At 40.4% G+C, this 17,022-nt stretch overlaps 1 protein-coding gene across 19 annotated transcripts in view; it reads right to left on the bottom strand.

Moving 5' to 3' along the window:
- The window catches only part of KLHL32 (kelch like family member 32), a 223,233-nt gene that overhangs the window by 16,439 nt on the left and 189,772 nt on the right, over positions 1-17,022 (bottom strand). For 13 of the 19 annotated variants that reach the window (XM_055259438.2, XM_055259445.2, XM_055259409.2 and 10 more), the window contains one exon: positions 9,735-10,461. The exons of 3 other annotated variants lie outside the window; for them this stretch is intronic. In XM_055259438.2, the coding sequence (XP_055115413.1) occupies positions 9,735-10,461 (727 nt within the window). Of the gene's footprint in view, positions 1-9,500; positions 10,462-17,022 lie in introns of those variants that run through there. 3 more of the 19 variants (XM_055259453.2, XM_055259463.2, XM_055259475.2) reach the window with 2 other exon arrangements.

Here is a 17,022-nt window from a genome sequence, read left to right as displayed (position 1 = left end):
GATTCCCTCTAGAACGTTAAACCACAGGAGGTGCCTAACAAATCTAGTGCTGCAACTTTTGCCAAGTCAGGATTGCAAAGAAAAACCTTGGAAACTGGTTCTATTGCTTTCCCCTTTGAAATAATTTACAAATGAGCATAGAAATAAAAATCATTTTTCTCTCAATACTAAAATACATTTTAAAAAAGCATCCCAGTTTGCAGCCCACATTTCTTTAGCAGTGCTACTCATTTGCAGGGCTTTATCATTACATTCCCTTCACATAACACTCTTCACTTTTAGATTAATCTGCTGAAATGAGATGCTAAGGATTTGCATACAGATTTGACTATACAAAAATAGATATGGAATTAATAACAGTCTCTATATGTTTTAATTTCTCCTAGACTGGAGTACCCTTGCCTGCAGCAGTATTCCTGGCTTTGAAAGTCATCAAGCTGATTTGTCTGCTCTGGGTTACGATGCCACATGCTGCTATACTGTCCCCTGCAATCAAAGCACTTGAAAAGATAGATTCCATGCCTTCTTCTATCGAGTATATTTTATAGATTGGCAGTTTTGATCTCCCTCCCCCACCCCAGGGGGGATAATCTGCATCTTAACAGCTTTCTATAGATACATCTGTCATTAAATATGCCATCTCATATCAGCATCCATTTTTAAAACCAAGTTTTCTCTAACTTTGAAGTGCCACAGTGAAAGTTAAGACTTTTCAGCCAAAATTGAAAATGAGCAACCCTGTCTTATACTTTTGAACTGTGACTTAAAGATATACTGCAAGTTCCCCCAAAGTCAAATAAGTCTTTAAAAGCTGCCAGAAGGAATGAAAAGGTACCACCATGCTACCAGCAGTGAGAAATGCTTTCTATCATGAAGACAGGAGAAAAGCATTTTTCTTAAGCTTCTCTGTACAACTCGCCACAAAGCGTTGTGACAAATGGATGAGTGCATACTGGAGGGATGACAAGCGACTGCCAAACAAGCAACCTTTGTCTCTGCTACTGAGATCACTGACTCCCAAACTCATGTTCTACTCAAAAGCAACAACTGGTCAATGCCGGCAGTGCTCATAAAATAGAGGTATAGAAAAACTGCTCTCATTGTACATGGTCAGACTGGGTCAAGTCTGATGGCTCTGCTAATTTTTTTTAATGACAAAAAATACCTCTGTTGGTAAATAGAGTAAACTCCAGGAGTAGATGCCTATGGTTCGTAATGCAGTGCTAACGCACCACTAGGACAGAGTGGGATGCAAAGAACTGATCCCCACACGCAGGGTGGAGGAGCATGCTCCAGGTTGGAATTCTGCCAGCAAATTCAGGATTGAGGAAAACCATCTCAAGTTCTCTGCAACTGTCTTGGAGACCTGCAGTGGCCAGGTTCACACTAGTCTAAGGGAAGAGTTTCAGGACAGGCTGTGGCATTAACATGGTTCCTACATGACTGTATCCTTGTGGAAGCCATTTAACACAGCCATGCTCAGCTTCCTCATATGCAAAACAGAGATGATGATACATTCCTCATAGGTTTCAGATGAACTAGAGTGCATGGCATAGAGACAATCCACAGAGGGAAGTTTGCTACAATACTGTAGCTGTTTATAAAAATTTCTTACCATCTCCATAAACTTTCTCCAGTTCTTGAAAGACTACAACTTCACGCTTACAATTACCTAAAGAACAACCTGCCATTAAGTGCAAGTTCCTATTAGTCACTATTTAGATGGCTACACTCATTGTTAGCCCTTAAAAAAAGTAATGCCATAGGAACATTTATAATAAATGCAAAACCAAGCGTATCTATTTTTATATGACTTTAGACTGTCCATATTTTCTGGATGTTTATAATACTAAACAATTACAGCCAAGAATCTTTCTACTAAATTAGCATCTTGAATAGAAGCATACATAATCCATGCATTAAATTAAAACTAGTATCCATATTATTTCTGTCATACTTGAGGAACCCACACAGATGATGGGTACTTAATATACTCAAAACCTGCAAAGTCTCTAATTTACAAAATACCTATAAAGGCAGGGTTGCTGCATTTGAAAATAGAAATTATGTCATTTAGAGCAAATAGGTACAAACTTGTGACCCAGAAATATGTAAAGTATGCATTATGTATTGTTTTAAATAAATGAAATGATAAAATGGGGGTGAAATCAACCATAATGCAGATATCAATTAGATTCACCTGCCCTTTATAATCTCAATAATATTCACTCTAACTCTCATTCCTCATTCTGTAGAAAGTTGAAATCCTGCCTCCAAATATTTTTGCACATTCCCAGCAGGGTCAAACTCTCAAGGCCACCTCTTTCTCTCTTTCATGTCCCAGCTTTGCTGTGCTCTTGGATCTTTTATCTCCCTGCCACCATCAGCTAAGTTCTTCAGCCATTCCCTACTTCTATGGTGTAGCTTTAACCATCTTCTCTCCTCTTGGGAATAAAGCAAATGATATTGTTCACATATTCTTTGGTAGAACAATACAGCTCACCATTTAGTTTACCGTCTTTTACTAGACCCATCTAGTTAGACACAAATCAATCATCTAAACAAAGGCGGTTCTCTCCGTGAGAAGAGTTCTGTAGCCAATGATTTGGACATAAGAAACAAAACAAAACCTTACAACACCAATTTTAAAGGCCATTAAACTCCTGTAGCATATAATTCTTTCAGAAAAAATTTTCTAATCTACACCAATGTATTTTAGAGTAGTTCCATTTTATCACCTTTCTCTTTACATTTTATGTTTTAGAAACTGAACCGTAAAATCGCAGAAAGACATTATTTGTCTCTTCTCTGCCCTGAGAAGGATGGACAGTTAAGCAATTAAGGACAATCAATGATTGTTGATTCTAAACAAATCTCCAGATAGCACTCTGCTTCTGTGTAGCATTTACTTTCAGTTTTATGCCATTTGGAAATTCTTTTTTACAATTTAAGCATCTATTTTGCAGACCTTCACTGTCATGATAAACAACTGGTAACCTGGATGGTTTGGTGGGAAAAGCATGGTCTAAAGAACCAGAGACACAGAGTACAAATTGTAACTCTGTCAGCTATAAGCTGTGTGATCTGGGGAGTCATTTAACCTCTTCAAGCCTCATTTCCTGGGCAGTGATGTGAGGGTAAATCAACAAAGTGCAACTTATTCAGGATACAGGTAAGACAGTTTAGGATGAAAGCTTTGTTAATTATTTGGAGAATGTAGGTGATCTGATTGCTTTCTTTCCTTTAAATCATTTAGCTCTCTAACAAGCATTGTAGAATACTACATTTCTGTTTGTTTTCCACCTCAGTTCAATACTACAGTAGCTTTGTTTTCATCTCTTTCAGATGGGGGGTAGGAGAGATTGGGGCACAAGTGAAAAAAAGAAAAAGTAACTGCTGGGGGCAGCTGGTTGCTAGGATCTAAAGCAACAAAGATTTAATTCTTCAGGGACATTCTAATTCACTAGGAACTTTTAAGTTATCCACCTCCTAACCTCTACCAGGCAAGTGGCTTCCTCACATCATGGCTGCCTTCAGGGACAACAAAGGGCATTCTCTTACTACTCACTCCCGTAACACACACTGTTCTCCCTCGAGCAAACCTTCAGCCCTTGCCTCTCACCTAACTGGGATCCTAGCTTGCTGAACTCCTTCCAGAAGGATTCTCTGGACTATTCCAGTCTCAAAACCTTTCATCGTGAGTGAATCCACAGATCTGCCTTCTTCAGTCCTCTGCTGAGCACCATAAAATGACAGAAATCTGAAAACGGAGCCACTACAGTTTTGTGGTTTCCAAGGTTAGTGTGGATTCTGAACACCTATTTTTCTTTAACCTGTTAATTCCCTCTGTTTTCTCTCAGAGGCTTATTCCAAGGTCACTCTCCTCAGACCCTCTACTTAGTCTTGACAGGCACAATCTCGACAGACCTGTTTCTCATTTGAATTAATCTATAAGAAACTTCCTCAGGTTCCTGCCCCTCACCTATGAGCTTACCTAGGTTCACACCCATAATTATCTCCTTCCCTCCAGGCTTAAGGGTCCCTCCCTTCTCATGTTCAAGACCTAACCCCTGCCCAGCTCCTTGCCTTTCAGGACAGTGTCTGTTTTCAATATTGTATCCTCAGGACTCTTCACTGTTCCTGGTACCTGGGAAATGCTCTCAGCGTTTACCAGCTGAATGGATGCCCCTCCTCCCTACACCTTCAATTTCACTCTCTTTCCTTATTAATATATATGCTTACTGCACTTGCATCCTTAAACAAAATCCCTCCTTCACCTCTGGATTTCGTCTTCTAGCTACTCAGCCAAACTCTCCTCTTGCTTCCTTTTCTCAGCCAAACTCCCCTCTTCCTTCCTTTCTTTTCTTCTTAATCTCCTTTATTCTTCCTAAAGCCAAAATGCTATTTATTTATAATGAAAAAATGAGGCTGTTACATGAACTAAAATATGTGAACAACTAAAAACAGCACATTATCTCCCTATATGTATACAGGAAGCCAGATTGTTAATTGGAAAGTTGTCTGATAAGCTCAGATTCGGAGAATGAAGTTTAGAAAATACACTTGTTCATTAGTATTAGACTAAGAAAGGCTTTATCCTAACTTTTTGCCAAGGTAGTCTGTACCTGGGGTTTCTATTTCCTCACTTTTCAATCATACCTTAAACTACTGTATTCTAGTTTCCACCTTCTACCAATTCCCTGAAACTGCTTTCACTACAATTTTCCCAATTAAAAAATGCAGTGGAAATATTTTGGACCTTGATATCCCTGTAGTGTTTCTGAAACTTCTGCCCTTAGCCCCTTTCCAGACAAACTCTTTTTCCACCTCTCTTGTCACACTCTGTGCCTCCTCCTCCTATTATCTCACTTAGAATTTGCCCTGAGAAACTAAAGGAAAGATCTTCTCTCTGAATCTGAGAAGTGGGGCTTTTTAGGAAAGTGAAGAAGTTCCAGCCAGTGAAGGAAAGGGGTGAGAGAGTAGCAGTAGGGTATAGAGAGGGCTGAGAGTGCCACTGTGCGTGATGTGCTGAGAATATACCCATACCAAGCCCTCCTGCTAATTGTCCTCCTCCCACAGGTGGAGCCACCTAGGTACAGGGACAGACCAAGCAGATCACTGGGTTTGTCAAACACTGCATGTTTCCCAGAGGACAAGATAATTATTGAAGTGATTGGACCATGAATTTCAAGTATGAGGACAGGGATGAGTTAATGGATAATAGAAAGTAGCCAATGGACCTGAAGCTAAGTTAGGCACCGCCAGGGTTAAAATAATTCCTCAATTATTTTAGGTGCTACCTTTCCTGCCTTCTGCAAGTCACTCCCTGCTTTGCACTACTTTTGTACCTTGGAAAGACTTCTGCTGTCACCCTCTAATTACCTGTTTAAAAGTCTGTTCCCTCTACTACATGCTACTTTAATGCTCCAGCACTATCCCGGAAGAGGACTTGGAGAGGTTAGGAACTTTAGCTCAGCATCTCATGATGGATAAGAAGTGCAGCACAAGTTTTGTGTGTGTGTGACCACAGTCTGTGGTCTCAGCGCACCACAACTCAGCCTCTGCTATGCCTGCTGTTAGTTCCCAATATTTTGTCTACAATTCTTTTTTTTTTTTTTTTTTTTGAGATGCAGTTTTGCTCTTCTTGCCCAGGCTGGAGTGCAGTAGTGCGGCCTCGGCTCACTGTAACCTCCACCTCTCGGGTTCAAGCAATTCTCCTGTCTCAGCCTCCCAAGTAGCTGGGATTACAGGTGCCCACCACCATGCCCGGCTAGTTTTTGTATTTTTAGTAGAGATGGGGTTTCACCATGCTGGCCAGGCTGGTCTCGAACTCCTAATCTCAGGCGATCCGCCCGTCTCGGCCTCCCAAAGTGCTGGGATTACTGGTGTGAGCCACTGCACCCGGCCTTTGTCTACAATTCTCAAGATGTAAGTAAAACAATATCTGCAAAAAGATAAGGCAATTATATTTTTAAATGTTAATAAAATTTTACATTATTTTAATTAATACTAGAAAAACCCAAGTCCTGTTAATAGCTTTGAATAAATTAAAGTTATTTAAAATGGGGCAATGCAAACTTCATACAAATTTAATCAGGATGAAAATACACATAGCTTCCAGGGAGTTAAGGCTTAACAAATGTCCTTTCATTAATGAAATATCTGAAAAATTATTTGATTGTCAGCTCCTAGAGGGCAGCAAGTATGTTTGCTAAATTAATTTCATGTATCTGTGACTCAGCACTGTCCTTTACAAGGATGTGGCATTCACCAAGAGAATCAAGAAAGCACTAAATATTGCTTTTGAGTAAATGCAGTAACATTTGTCTTATTTTTATAGTTTTAAAGCACTAACTTTGCAGTTAGCCTCTTATTTTGCTATCATTTGATGAAAATGAAAAAAATAAGCTGTTTTTCATGATGAGCTCAGGATTAATTTTCCCTCACACACAAAAAAAGGTTCTTTTTAGTAGTTCACAAACTATACCTTCCAACAAAGAGCAGATATTTTAAAAACACAGCTGTAGGATATTTAAGAGCTTATTTTACCTTGATACTGTGAATTTCAAATCAAAATGGTATGGAACACTTGTGAATTGGGTCACAATGTCAAACGCTACAGGAGCCTGTAAAATTTGACTCTAACATCTTTAATTAAATGCTAATAGATATGTACACACAGCCTGATTTTCTGGATTCCTTTCTGCTTGTCATACTTTAAAAACTATAAACAGGTTTCAAGATTTCCTGACCCCGAAATGGACCAAAATAGGGGAGAGGTGTGTTGAGGGAGTGAGCACGCTGGAAATGTCAAGTCTCTAAAGAAACATTCATTCTGCCTTCTAGAGAACAGAACCAAGACCCTAAAATCCACCTTCTATAATCTATACTACCCCCACCTCAGGCAAAGTCTGCAAAATACCAGAAGGATGCCAATGACTCAATCCCCATCAATTAAATTGGAAATACATGATTATTTGGTAAAGGATAAGGAATAGCCTCAAACATTTTCATCTGCTCCAATAAATCAGGTTACACTCCCAACTCAGTGATAAGCAGGGTGAACTATACCTGTGTTTTTGTTAAGGGGCCCGTTAGCAAATCTAGTCACCCCTCCCTATTCATGGTTAGATTCACAATTGATTTATTATAAGCTGGGCCTGAGGAAAGAGGCAGACGACTGAACGTATTAGAAATGTCACTGGCGATTTCCTCTTCTTTCCAATTAAAGGTATTGTACTGTACACAGCAAAGTGAGTTTCTCATCTCAAGTACACAGTAGGGAGAAACAAACCTGAGAAAATTGTGATTGTTTTCATTAAGTATGGTTAACACAGGCAGCATATATTAGTGCAAAAGAAGAACAAAGAAAATGTATTTCCTTTCACAGTAGGAGAAAAAGTGTGATAGCAATAAGGATCTGTAATAAGTTGATAGATTTAATAAAATGGAGAAGGAAACATATAGACCCATATTGAAAGGGAAGTCAGCTTGATACCAGGACGACGGATCTAGCGAGTCTAAGAGGAGCTTCTGTGCTTTCTTAAGGCCTCACTGAAGAAGGTATTAAATCATCATATCTTTAAGACTATGTAAGGGAAACCCCAGCATTCTTTTACAAGCTAGGTTTACAGCCAAAACACAAGGAATTTTATTAAAATATTTATGAGAAATTCATACAAAACTTAGAAAATGCAGTGCAAAATTTAGGAATACAGTATATTAATAATATATGAAACTAAATGAGTCAATGGAAGGAGTGTCAATTGGGAGAAAACATAAATGGCATTGATTTCATAAACCCATCGTTGTTTTGCCATCCAAGACAAGTACAGATCTGTTCCTTCTGTTAGCAAAGACTTATTTGCTGCCTAGCTTGAAATTTCTCCAGCACAGCTAAAAGAATATAGTCTTGGTAGTTATTAACTGTTGAAATATATATTTAAAGAAAAAGGAACAGTAATTAGATAAATGAGGTTTTAATTTAAATATATCTACATATACTAACATACATACTTATTTCTAATGTTTCTTTGGTATAGAGCCAGTAAATGTTGGGTCCACTTCATCTGTCTGCTTCCTTAGTCCTAGTCTTCACTTCATTCATTAATTTATTGAGCACTCAAACCCTGATGTGAGCTAAGTTCTGTCAATAAAAATCAGTGAATTGCCAATAACTGAGGCACTGCTCAGAGAAGCTGAGCCTGTGACTATCTTCCTGGTTACTGAGGACAGCAGAAGAACGAACAGTCAAGTCCCAAATGAATTTAAAGAAGTGCAAGGGAGAATTTTGTCAGAGCAGGTGTTAGAACACTAGAGACGATTATTGAGGAAAGCTGAGAAGGCTTCGCAGGTGTACTTAAAAGTAATGATTTCTTCTAAGTACAAACATCAGGGTTATTCTTAATATTTAAGTTTTTTACCCTTTCTATTCCTCTTAGTGCTTGATGACACAGAAATCCAACAAGTTCCATTTGGGTTACAATGTGAGTATCTTCCAACTGGGAGAAAATGCAGCTTTCTTCCTGATAGAAAAACCTTTCAAAGGAGAACACTTAGGGCCTTTCTCAAAACTAAGATTGAAAACACAGGTTGATAATGTGATGTTGATAGCATATGCCTCACAGACTCCTTCTGCATAAGCAAAACGGCAGCCCGGAGGGGTGTGAAGGGTCTGTGGGTGTAGAGAAAACAAGATTGGCAAGGAGTAGTTAACTGTGGATTTTGGGTTGTGGGTACACGGGGTTCATTATTCTAGTCTCCCTACTTTTTCTGTAATCAAAAGGTTTTCAAAAGAGATGAAAAGGTAAACTAGAGCTCAAACTGTACCACCAGTAAAAATAGGAGAGTAAATAGGAATGAAGGGTTAGAATGGCACAAGTAACTACCATTCACAGATAATTAAAAACAAACAAACAAACTTTGTTTTAGGCTGGTCACAGTGGCTCAAGCCTGTAATCCCAACACTTTGGGAGGCCAAGACTGGTGGATTGCTTGAACTCAGGAGTTCGAGGGCAGCCTGGGCAATGTACTGAAACCCTGTCTCGACAAAAATTACAAAAATTAGCTGGGTGTGGTGGTGTGCTCCTGTAGTCCCAGCTATTTGGGAGGCTGAGGTGGGAGGATCACTTGAGCCTGAGAGGTGGAGGTTGCAGTGAGTCGAGATGGCACCACTGCACTCCAGCCTGGGTAACAGAGTGAGACCCTATCTGAAACAGCAACAACGACAACTTCGTTTAGGTAACTTAAATAGCTTCCCTCAATGCACAGCATAGTGATTACTTGGATATATACCTATTGCTATACCCAGAAAAATGGATGAACTGGGCTTATACTTCTCTTGCCTTGTCTTTGATGAAATGGCTCTAGTCAGGCAGCCAGGGGTGAAAGAAAAAGCAAAGGACCTAGATAAACCACAAGCTGTGCAATACAATCCATGAATAATCAAGAGCTGACAGGAGAAGTTCTGGTAGAAAAAAACAGTTGTGATGGACCAACAATTTCCACCTTGAATTTTTATTCCATTAATCACTCAGAAAGTCACAGAAAGGTGTATTATTTCCAATTACATTGCTCTCTAGAGTAGGTGCTCAATAAATGAATGTTAATTAGCTAAAATGGCATGCTTTGTTCAATCTTTCAATTACACATGGCCACAGTATTAAAGCTTGACTTTTAAATATATACCACAATGAAAGTGTGTTTTGATAAATCCAACATGAGGTATGTTCTACCTGATATCCAAAGAAGACCATCAGCCACATATCCAGCATGGCATGAAAGGGATCTGTCAAAGGACTGAACAAAAGTCCATTTGTTCTTCTTGGGGCAATATCGCTCAACTGTAGGCAGAACCTGGCGCAGTTCATTTCTGCCCCCAACTGCATAAAGGTATTCCTCCATGGCACCCAGCACAAAATGCTCCCGGCAGTTTTTCATAGGTGCTATCTCTGCCCAGGAATTACTGCGGGGGTCATAGCGACAGGCAGTCCTCACGGCACACGTCCGGCCACTGGCATGCTCAACTTCCCCTCCTGCCACAAACAGGAAGTCCCCCATGACTGCCACACAGTGGTGGCTCCTTCCCACAGGCATGGGAGCCAGCTCACTCCAGTTGGCAATGGCGGCTATGAGAGCATTCTCCTGATCAACGGGATTGAAGTACCGAAGTTCCTTGACCTTGCAGACCTCGCGCTTTTTCCCACCAATGATATACAGAGTGTCTGACTGGAACCGTGGTTTGGTCCTGCGAGTCTGCCAGACGGGCTGTGCATAGATGCTCTGGTGGTATTCCAGGGCCTCGTTGACAAGGGCTGTTGCAGTCTCACTTGCTTGGACAAGGGGGTGGGACAGGGCAACTGTATGGAGAGTATCCACATCCATTAGGCCAAAGCGGATGTATTGCAGGAGCTCGTCCATGTACTGGTAGTGGCAGTTGTGTTCCAACCACCTCACAGCTAGCTGAAACAGAGGGAAGCGAGATGAGAGGAGACACAAAGGTAAGAAAGAAAGAGAGAAAGCAACAGCATATAGGTAGGTTACCTGTATTCTTCCAGGCAGGTAATAATACAAACTTTCTTACAAACAGTGTAACTGGAATATTTTGATGCCCACGTGAGGAACTTTTTTTCTGTCTCAGCAAAGACACAAAAGCACTCAAGACACTGCTGTAGGGGTAAGAAACTGTGAAGCAACACTGACGGGGGCTTCAGATACCATTTGCGGTGAACAATAATTGATTTTCAAAGAATGAAAATACTGCTGTGAAACAGCCTGTTCCCTTATGTTTCATGCATAAGAGGCTCACAGTACACTCCACCACCAGGAAATGTCAATGGTGGGCAGTGTCATCAAAGCTCTAGCAATATATGTCAACCCATAAGCCAAGGTGCTGTATCAATATGAGTAACGTAAGAAAATATGTGATCATCTGAGACCACAGGGTGTACTTGAGAGAAAATCAATGTAACACTAGTAGAATGATTTAGAAAGAAAAAAGACTCCGCCTCCCACCCCACATCCCTTTAGTAAGTATAACAGGAAGCAAGAAAAGAAAAAGTTAGATTCTAACCTATTAATTTCTTTCTCTCAACTAATTTTTACCTTGAAGACAGTTGTTATTTGCACATGTAAGATACTGGAAATTTGTTAGAGTCATTTTCACATAAACAGAATATAGAGGAGATCATCTTTGTATTATGAACATAATAGCAGAATGTAATCCTAACTTTTTTATTCCTTTCAGATCTCTTTTAAGAAGGAAAGGAGTTATAATATTTTGATATCAGCAATGAGAATTTCTTTAAATCAGGTACATTGTCATAAATAATAAAAATTATTGTTTAATTTTGTTATTTATAATAAAATTTTATAAATAAAATTATATATTTATTATTAAATAGTAAAATTATTGTTTAATTTTGTTATTTATGACAATGTACCTGCTTTAGTTTTAAGAAATTCTCCTTTTTTTTTTTGAGACGGAGTCTCGCTCTGTCGCCCAGGCTGGAGTGCAGTGGCGCAATCTCGGCTCACTGCAGGCTCCGCCCCCTGGGGTTCACGCCATTGTCCTGCCTCAGCCTCCCGAGTAGCTGGGACTACAGGCGCCCGCCACCGCGTCTGGCTAATTTTTTGCATTTTTAGTAGAGATGGGGTTTCACAGTGTTAGCCAAGATGGTCTCAATTTCCTGACCTCGTGATCCGCCCCCCTCGGCCTCCCAAAGTGCTGGGATTACAGGCATGAGCCACTGTGCCCAGCCTCCTTTTTTTTTTTTTAAATTAAAAAAATTCATCAGGGCCAGGCATGGTGGCTAACGCCTGTAATCCCAGCACTTTGGGAGGCCGAGGCAGGCAGATCATGAGGTCAAGAGTTTGAGACCAGCCTGGCCAACATGGTGAAACCCTGTCTCTACTAAGACTACAAAAATTAGCTGGGCGTGGTGGCACATGCCTGTAGTCCCAGCTACTCGGGAGGCTGAGGCAGGAGAATTGCTAGAACCCGGGAGGCAGAGGTTACAGTGAGCTGGAGATCACACCATTGTACTCCAGCCTGGGTGACAGAGCAAGACTCCATCTCAGAAAAAAAAAATCATCAACGAAAAAACCACAATTCATTTATGGAGCACCTAAAGTAATTTAATTAGTGTGACTTAATAGTTAAGTTTGGCAAACCTTCCCACACACCAGCATAATGAAGTATATCTAACACCTCAGTCAACATATTTGATATGAATTATTCTTAGCAGCACTTACATTAAAGTAGATCTCCCAGACAATGTGAATGTGAGTCTGAAGGAATTAGCAGGAAAAAATGAAGCAAAGAAATAGAATATTAAATAATTTTGATAGGGACAGGAGTCAGGAAATTCTGGGCAGAAGAAGGTGGGTCCCCAATGAGGGCCCCACCCTCAAGCCTGGCACCACAGCCCAAAGTGAGAACATACATTCCTGTTTTGCGCTGGAATGTTGACTTTTCCAAAACCACCCATGACCCACCCCACCCCCCATCCTGTACCCATAAAAACCCCTGACACAGCCAGCAGAGAGGAGAAGTGGCTGAATATCAAGAGGAGAAGAAGCAGCTAGACATCAGAGACTACAGTCGGAGAGAAGCAGCTTGACTTCAGAGGAACAGCTTGACAGCATAGCTTCAGAGTGGAGTCCAGCAGGGGATGGCCAGACTTCAGGGGAAGACTACCTTCCCACCCCATCCCCTTTCCAGCTCCCCTTTCTGCTGAGAGTCACTTTCATTGGCAATAAAATCCCCCACATTTACGATCTTCAACTTGTTTGTGTGACTTCATTCCTCCTGAATGCCAGACAAGAACTCAGGTGCCAAGAGGGTGACCCTCCACTGAGCTGTTAATATTTAAGCTGTCCACAGATGGCAAAGATAAAAGAAGGCAGACTATAACACTCCTTCTGGAGCTTTGGGGGCTACAGGCACTCCCCACTAGATGCCGTGGTGGGGCCTGCACAGAGTTTTGCTCCTGCCAGTGCCCAAAAGCACTTGCCAGGTCCTATACCCACCCACCTGCATGTTCCCTCCCATGAGGGGTTGGGTGCAGTGGGTTCGAGTGAGTGAAGTTTACCTCTGCTGGCACTGAAGCATCTGGCTAGCTCCAGCACCCACATTCCAGTTCCCGCCCATGAAGGGGTCAGGGAAACTGGGGGCCTGCCTGGGATCTTCCTCTGGGAGCCTGCCTAGGATACATCAGAAGGGTGAGTAAAATGCAGATCTGTCTCTTCTTGTCCTCAGACTTTCCTCTGAGCTATGCCTCTTGCAGGGGACAGGATGCAACCCTGCCATCTCTCTCTTTCCTTCAGGTGAAAGGAATGTTGGCTCTATTTCTCTTCATGGAGGTTTAGCCACCATGTGGGACCAGAATAAAGTCCCAGGACAACTGAAGGCATCTGGCCAAGGCCACTCCTCAGTGTTGCTGGAAGGCCCCTAGACTGCACCCAGTCCCAGATGTAATGGGCGGTTGGCTAAGACCCCCCTCAGAATTTTCTGTGGTATCTCTCCTTTCTTCCTTTATGGTTTGAAATGGCTCCTATCTGTTCTTTTATAATGTTAAGGTTTCGCTACAAATTTGAGAAATGTTACTAAGTAGAATGAGCATTTGGCCCAGCAATCAGATAAGCAATTCAGAACAATGTGATTTCCATCCGTTCTTAGAGGTGCCACAACCACCCCCACACCAACAGCAGCAGGCGCCTGTTTTGACTTTGCCCCTGCCGGCACCGAAATAGCCAGCTAGCTCCATCGCCTGTGCTCCAGTTCCAGCCTGCAAAGCAGGAAAATATCCTGCTTCAATTTTATCATGCTTTACTTCCTTTTTGAACCATGGAATCAGGATTCTGGGCTTCCCTGTTCAGATAACAGATTTTACTGGGGGATCGGGGGAAGTGTACTGAGAGAGGGAAAAGGAAATGTGGTATTCTCAGACCACTGCTCCTTGGCAAACACAAACTGGGTTTTCAACCTGGTGAAAAGAATCACTAAACTCTCTAAAGCACTAGATGATATCAGCCATTCAGAGTTTCTGCATCTATTTGAAAAAGGGCTCCAAAAAGGCAAAATGTATTTTGGGCTTGTCTTTTTAGTTTTCTGAATGAAGTGAATTCACTTCTGCTATGTCATGAATTGCATCTCTTAATGAGTGGCAGAGTGAGAGAAATGAAAAAGGAATGTCGCTAGGTGCCAAGGAGGCAGACACGGTAGAGGTCAAACAAGTGATACGCTCTAGATGCTTTTACAGAAGGTAGCATTTTTAACTAAATAAGATATCAACCTGACAAAAAATTATCTATGTATGGTAATATCTGCAATAATCAAAGATATTGCAAAAGAAATGAGTGATATGGAAAAATGGTACTCATCAATCACCAGGTCTCTGCCAGAAGTGGAGATAGTTTCACATGCCGCAACCTAGATTTTTTTCTACCCTAATCTTGGAATTTTCAAGAGATGGGGTTCCAATTATTTCTGGGGAGATTGTTCAGCAACTTGATAAATAATTTTCCACTCTTTGAAAACAGTGTTTTCAAAAGTTCTCAGGGATAAAGTCATCCGGCTCAAGGTCATTTCTTATGCACCAGGTAAAAATTTCTGAAACGTAATATTTGCTATTGTTCCTAATTTAATCAAGTAATTCTAGCTGATATTGCTTTGCTCTGCAACCAATTTCTTGGCATTCTTACTCCTTACAGTTCTGCATCTTTCACAAAGATACTACAGGAAACAGCACTAGAGACATTAGATAAATATCCATGTCTTCATAGGCTCTTTTTATAGCATAGTGCTGCCTATTTAATTATTTTTCTCTCTCCTCATAAATCAGTTCTTCCTATGCCATAATCAATCTTCCAGCCCATCTCTGAATACCCTCTGGTTTATCTCTATCTTTCTAGCAAACAGTGTTACTAACTGCGTGAGAAGCACACAAGCCTCAACTATGCTATGCTTTTAAGAAAATCTCTAAAGAATAAAATTGGCCATGGAGCAGTGACCACTGTGATCTATTACTGATTAATTTCTGGTTTGTGGTCTACTATCATCCCACATCACATGTGTCATGATGCTTTCTGTGTTCAATTTCTCCAAATACTATGTATTACAGAATATTTTGTGCATAACTATTAGTTTGCATTTTCTGAGATATTTTTATCTTATTTCTTCCCAACATTTCTAACTTCTCATAGATTTCATATAACTTTCAACTTTTATCATTTATTAATATTTTCAGACTATACAAGTCATCCCTACTTGTTGGATTTATATTTTTTCCAGATCAAAGGTGAATCTAATTTACAACTAACCATCTTGTCACCAACTACAAACTTAACATGTACACAAATTACACAGGGGTTTCTGGTCAAACTGTAGGCTCTCATTCTGTAGGTGGGGGACTGGAGGATGAGGAGTTTGCACTTCCAACAAAGTCCTTGTTGCATATGCCACTGGTCCATGTACCACACTTTGAATAGGAAGGCTTTGGACAGATTTCCATTCATAACAGTATTCTCCTATCAGGTTGTCATGAATTGAGTTACTCTAGGAAGCTGTATTTATTAACTGTTCCATCCACTATGGTAAATTGCTGCCTTATCAGAGAAAATTCACTCTGTTTTTTAAATTTAAGCAGGTATACATCCAATGAAGTTGAAGTAATGCTTAAGTTATGATATAAGATACTTAATTAGCTTAATATTACGGATGAGGTAGCATTTTTTGAAACCTTGGTTCTATATAGTCTATAAATCGATGGCTGATTCTGATAAGATAAAGTAGGCCATAGAAACACTCTGCATTTTTGCCTTTGCACTAATAAACACATAAATGTAAAAGTGTTACTGTGCTCTGTTTTTACGTTCATAAGAATCTAAAGGAGAAACCCCACTGAAATCACAGATAACTCTTGTTTATTCAAATAAATAATTAAAAAATGGCAAAGAAAATTCAAAACAATGGGCCACTTCAAAATCACCTCTGTGCTGTGAACCTGATCTAACACTATTCACTGCCATGCTGGTGGAGGGAATCCTGGAGCCCATTTAAGGGGCTTAAAGACTACTACAGTAAGAGGAAAGCTGATTTATCATTAGGGCGTCATGGAACCCAAAGACAACAGTTAGCTTTGTGGTATATTTCGGTGCTTAAGCTTGAAAAGAATTATTCTTGGAACTGGTGGCTTTTAAAATAATGGCATTACACCAAGAAAGCACAACTCAGGGTAAGCTGAATCCTATTCTATCTTATTTATTCTGGCATACTGAAATCCCTATCACCCTAAACTCTAGGATATAATGGGGAAGAAAATGGAGCATGCAGCCTTTTTGGTGGCCAAGCCAGCAAGAGTGGAAAAGAAACAACAGTTTCAGTTTAGGAGGACATTACGAAAGAGTGCTTAGGAAACATGGCCATTAGGTAAAACGTTTCCTAAACCACCTGCAACACAGCGGGCCCTCATTTCCATGTACAACAGGAGGTCTCTCAAGCACCCTGCCTGACCCAATTCATCTGACCACAATGGAGAATTGTTCCTTCCTAAAAGAAACATTAGCTACAGCTTAATCCAACTTCAAACCAATTAATCCTCAGATATTTGCTAAGAACAGCACCTGACCCATAGTTTGCTATAAATATTTGTGGCATAAATGGAAAATTCGGTTTTTAGGCTATTTCTGAGATTCTCTTAAACAAATAGTATCAATTCCTTTATTCACACATACATACACACATATTTATTTATCTATCACAGGCTTCAGTTTTCTACTTTATTATCTCATCTTTATGGCTTTCTTATAAGGCCTTTATAAGCCCTCAAGGCTCCACACTGCAGCATACAGTGCCCTAAACTTAGATACATAAGCCCTTGTTTTCTTCCCTCACATGTTTGGTGTTGGTCACTTCTATTTGAGATTCTTGGCAAAGCAATAAGCATTGTAGTGTTTTAAACCTTCAAATAAATTATAAAATATTTGAGCAAGAAGAAAGCTGAGTCCACTTGGCTCAAGCTT

The sequence above is a fragment of the Symphalangus syndactylus genome, chromosome 2, assembly GCF_028878055.3.
Source record: "Symphalangus syndactylus isolate Jambi chromosome 2, NHGRI_mSymSyn1-v2.1_pri, whole genome shotgun sequence".
Taxonomy (NCBI): Eukaryota; Metazoa; Chordata; class Mammalia; order Primates; family Hylobatidae; genus Symphalangus; species Symphalangus syndactylus.
The sequence above is the reverse complement of the archived record's forward strand: the minus strand, read 5'-3'. Positions and strand labels throughout refer to the sequence as shown.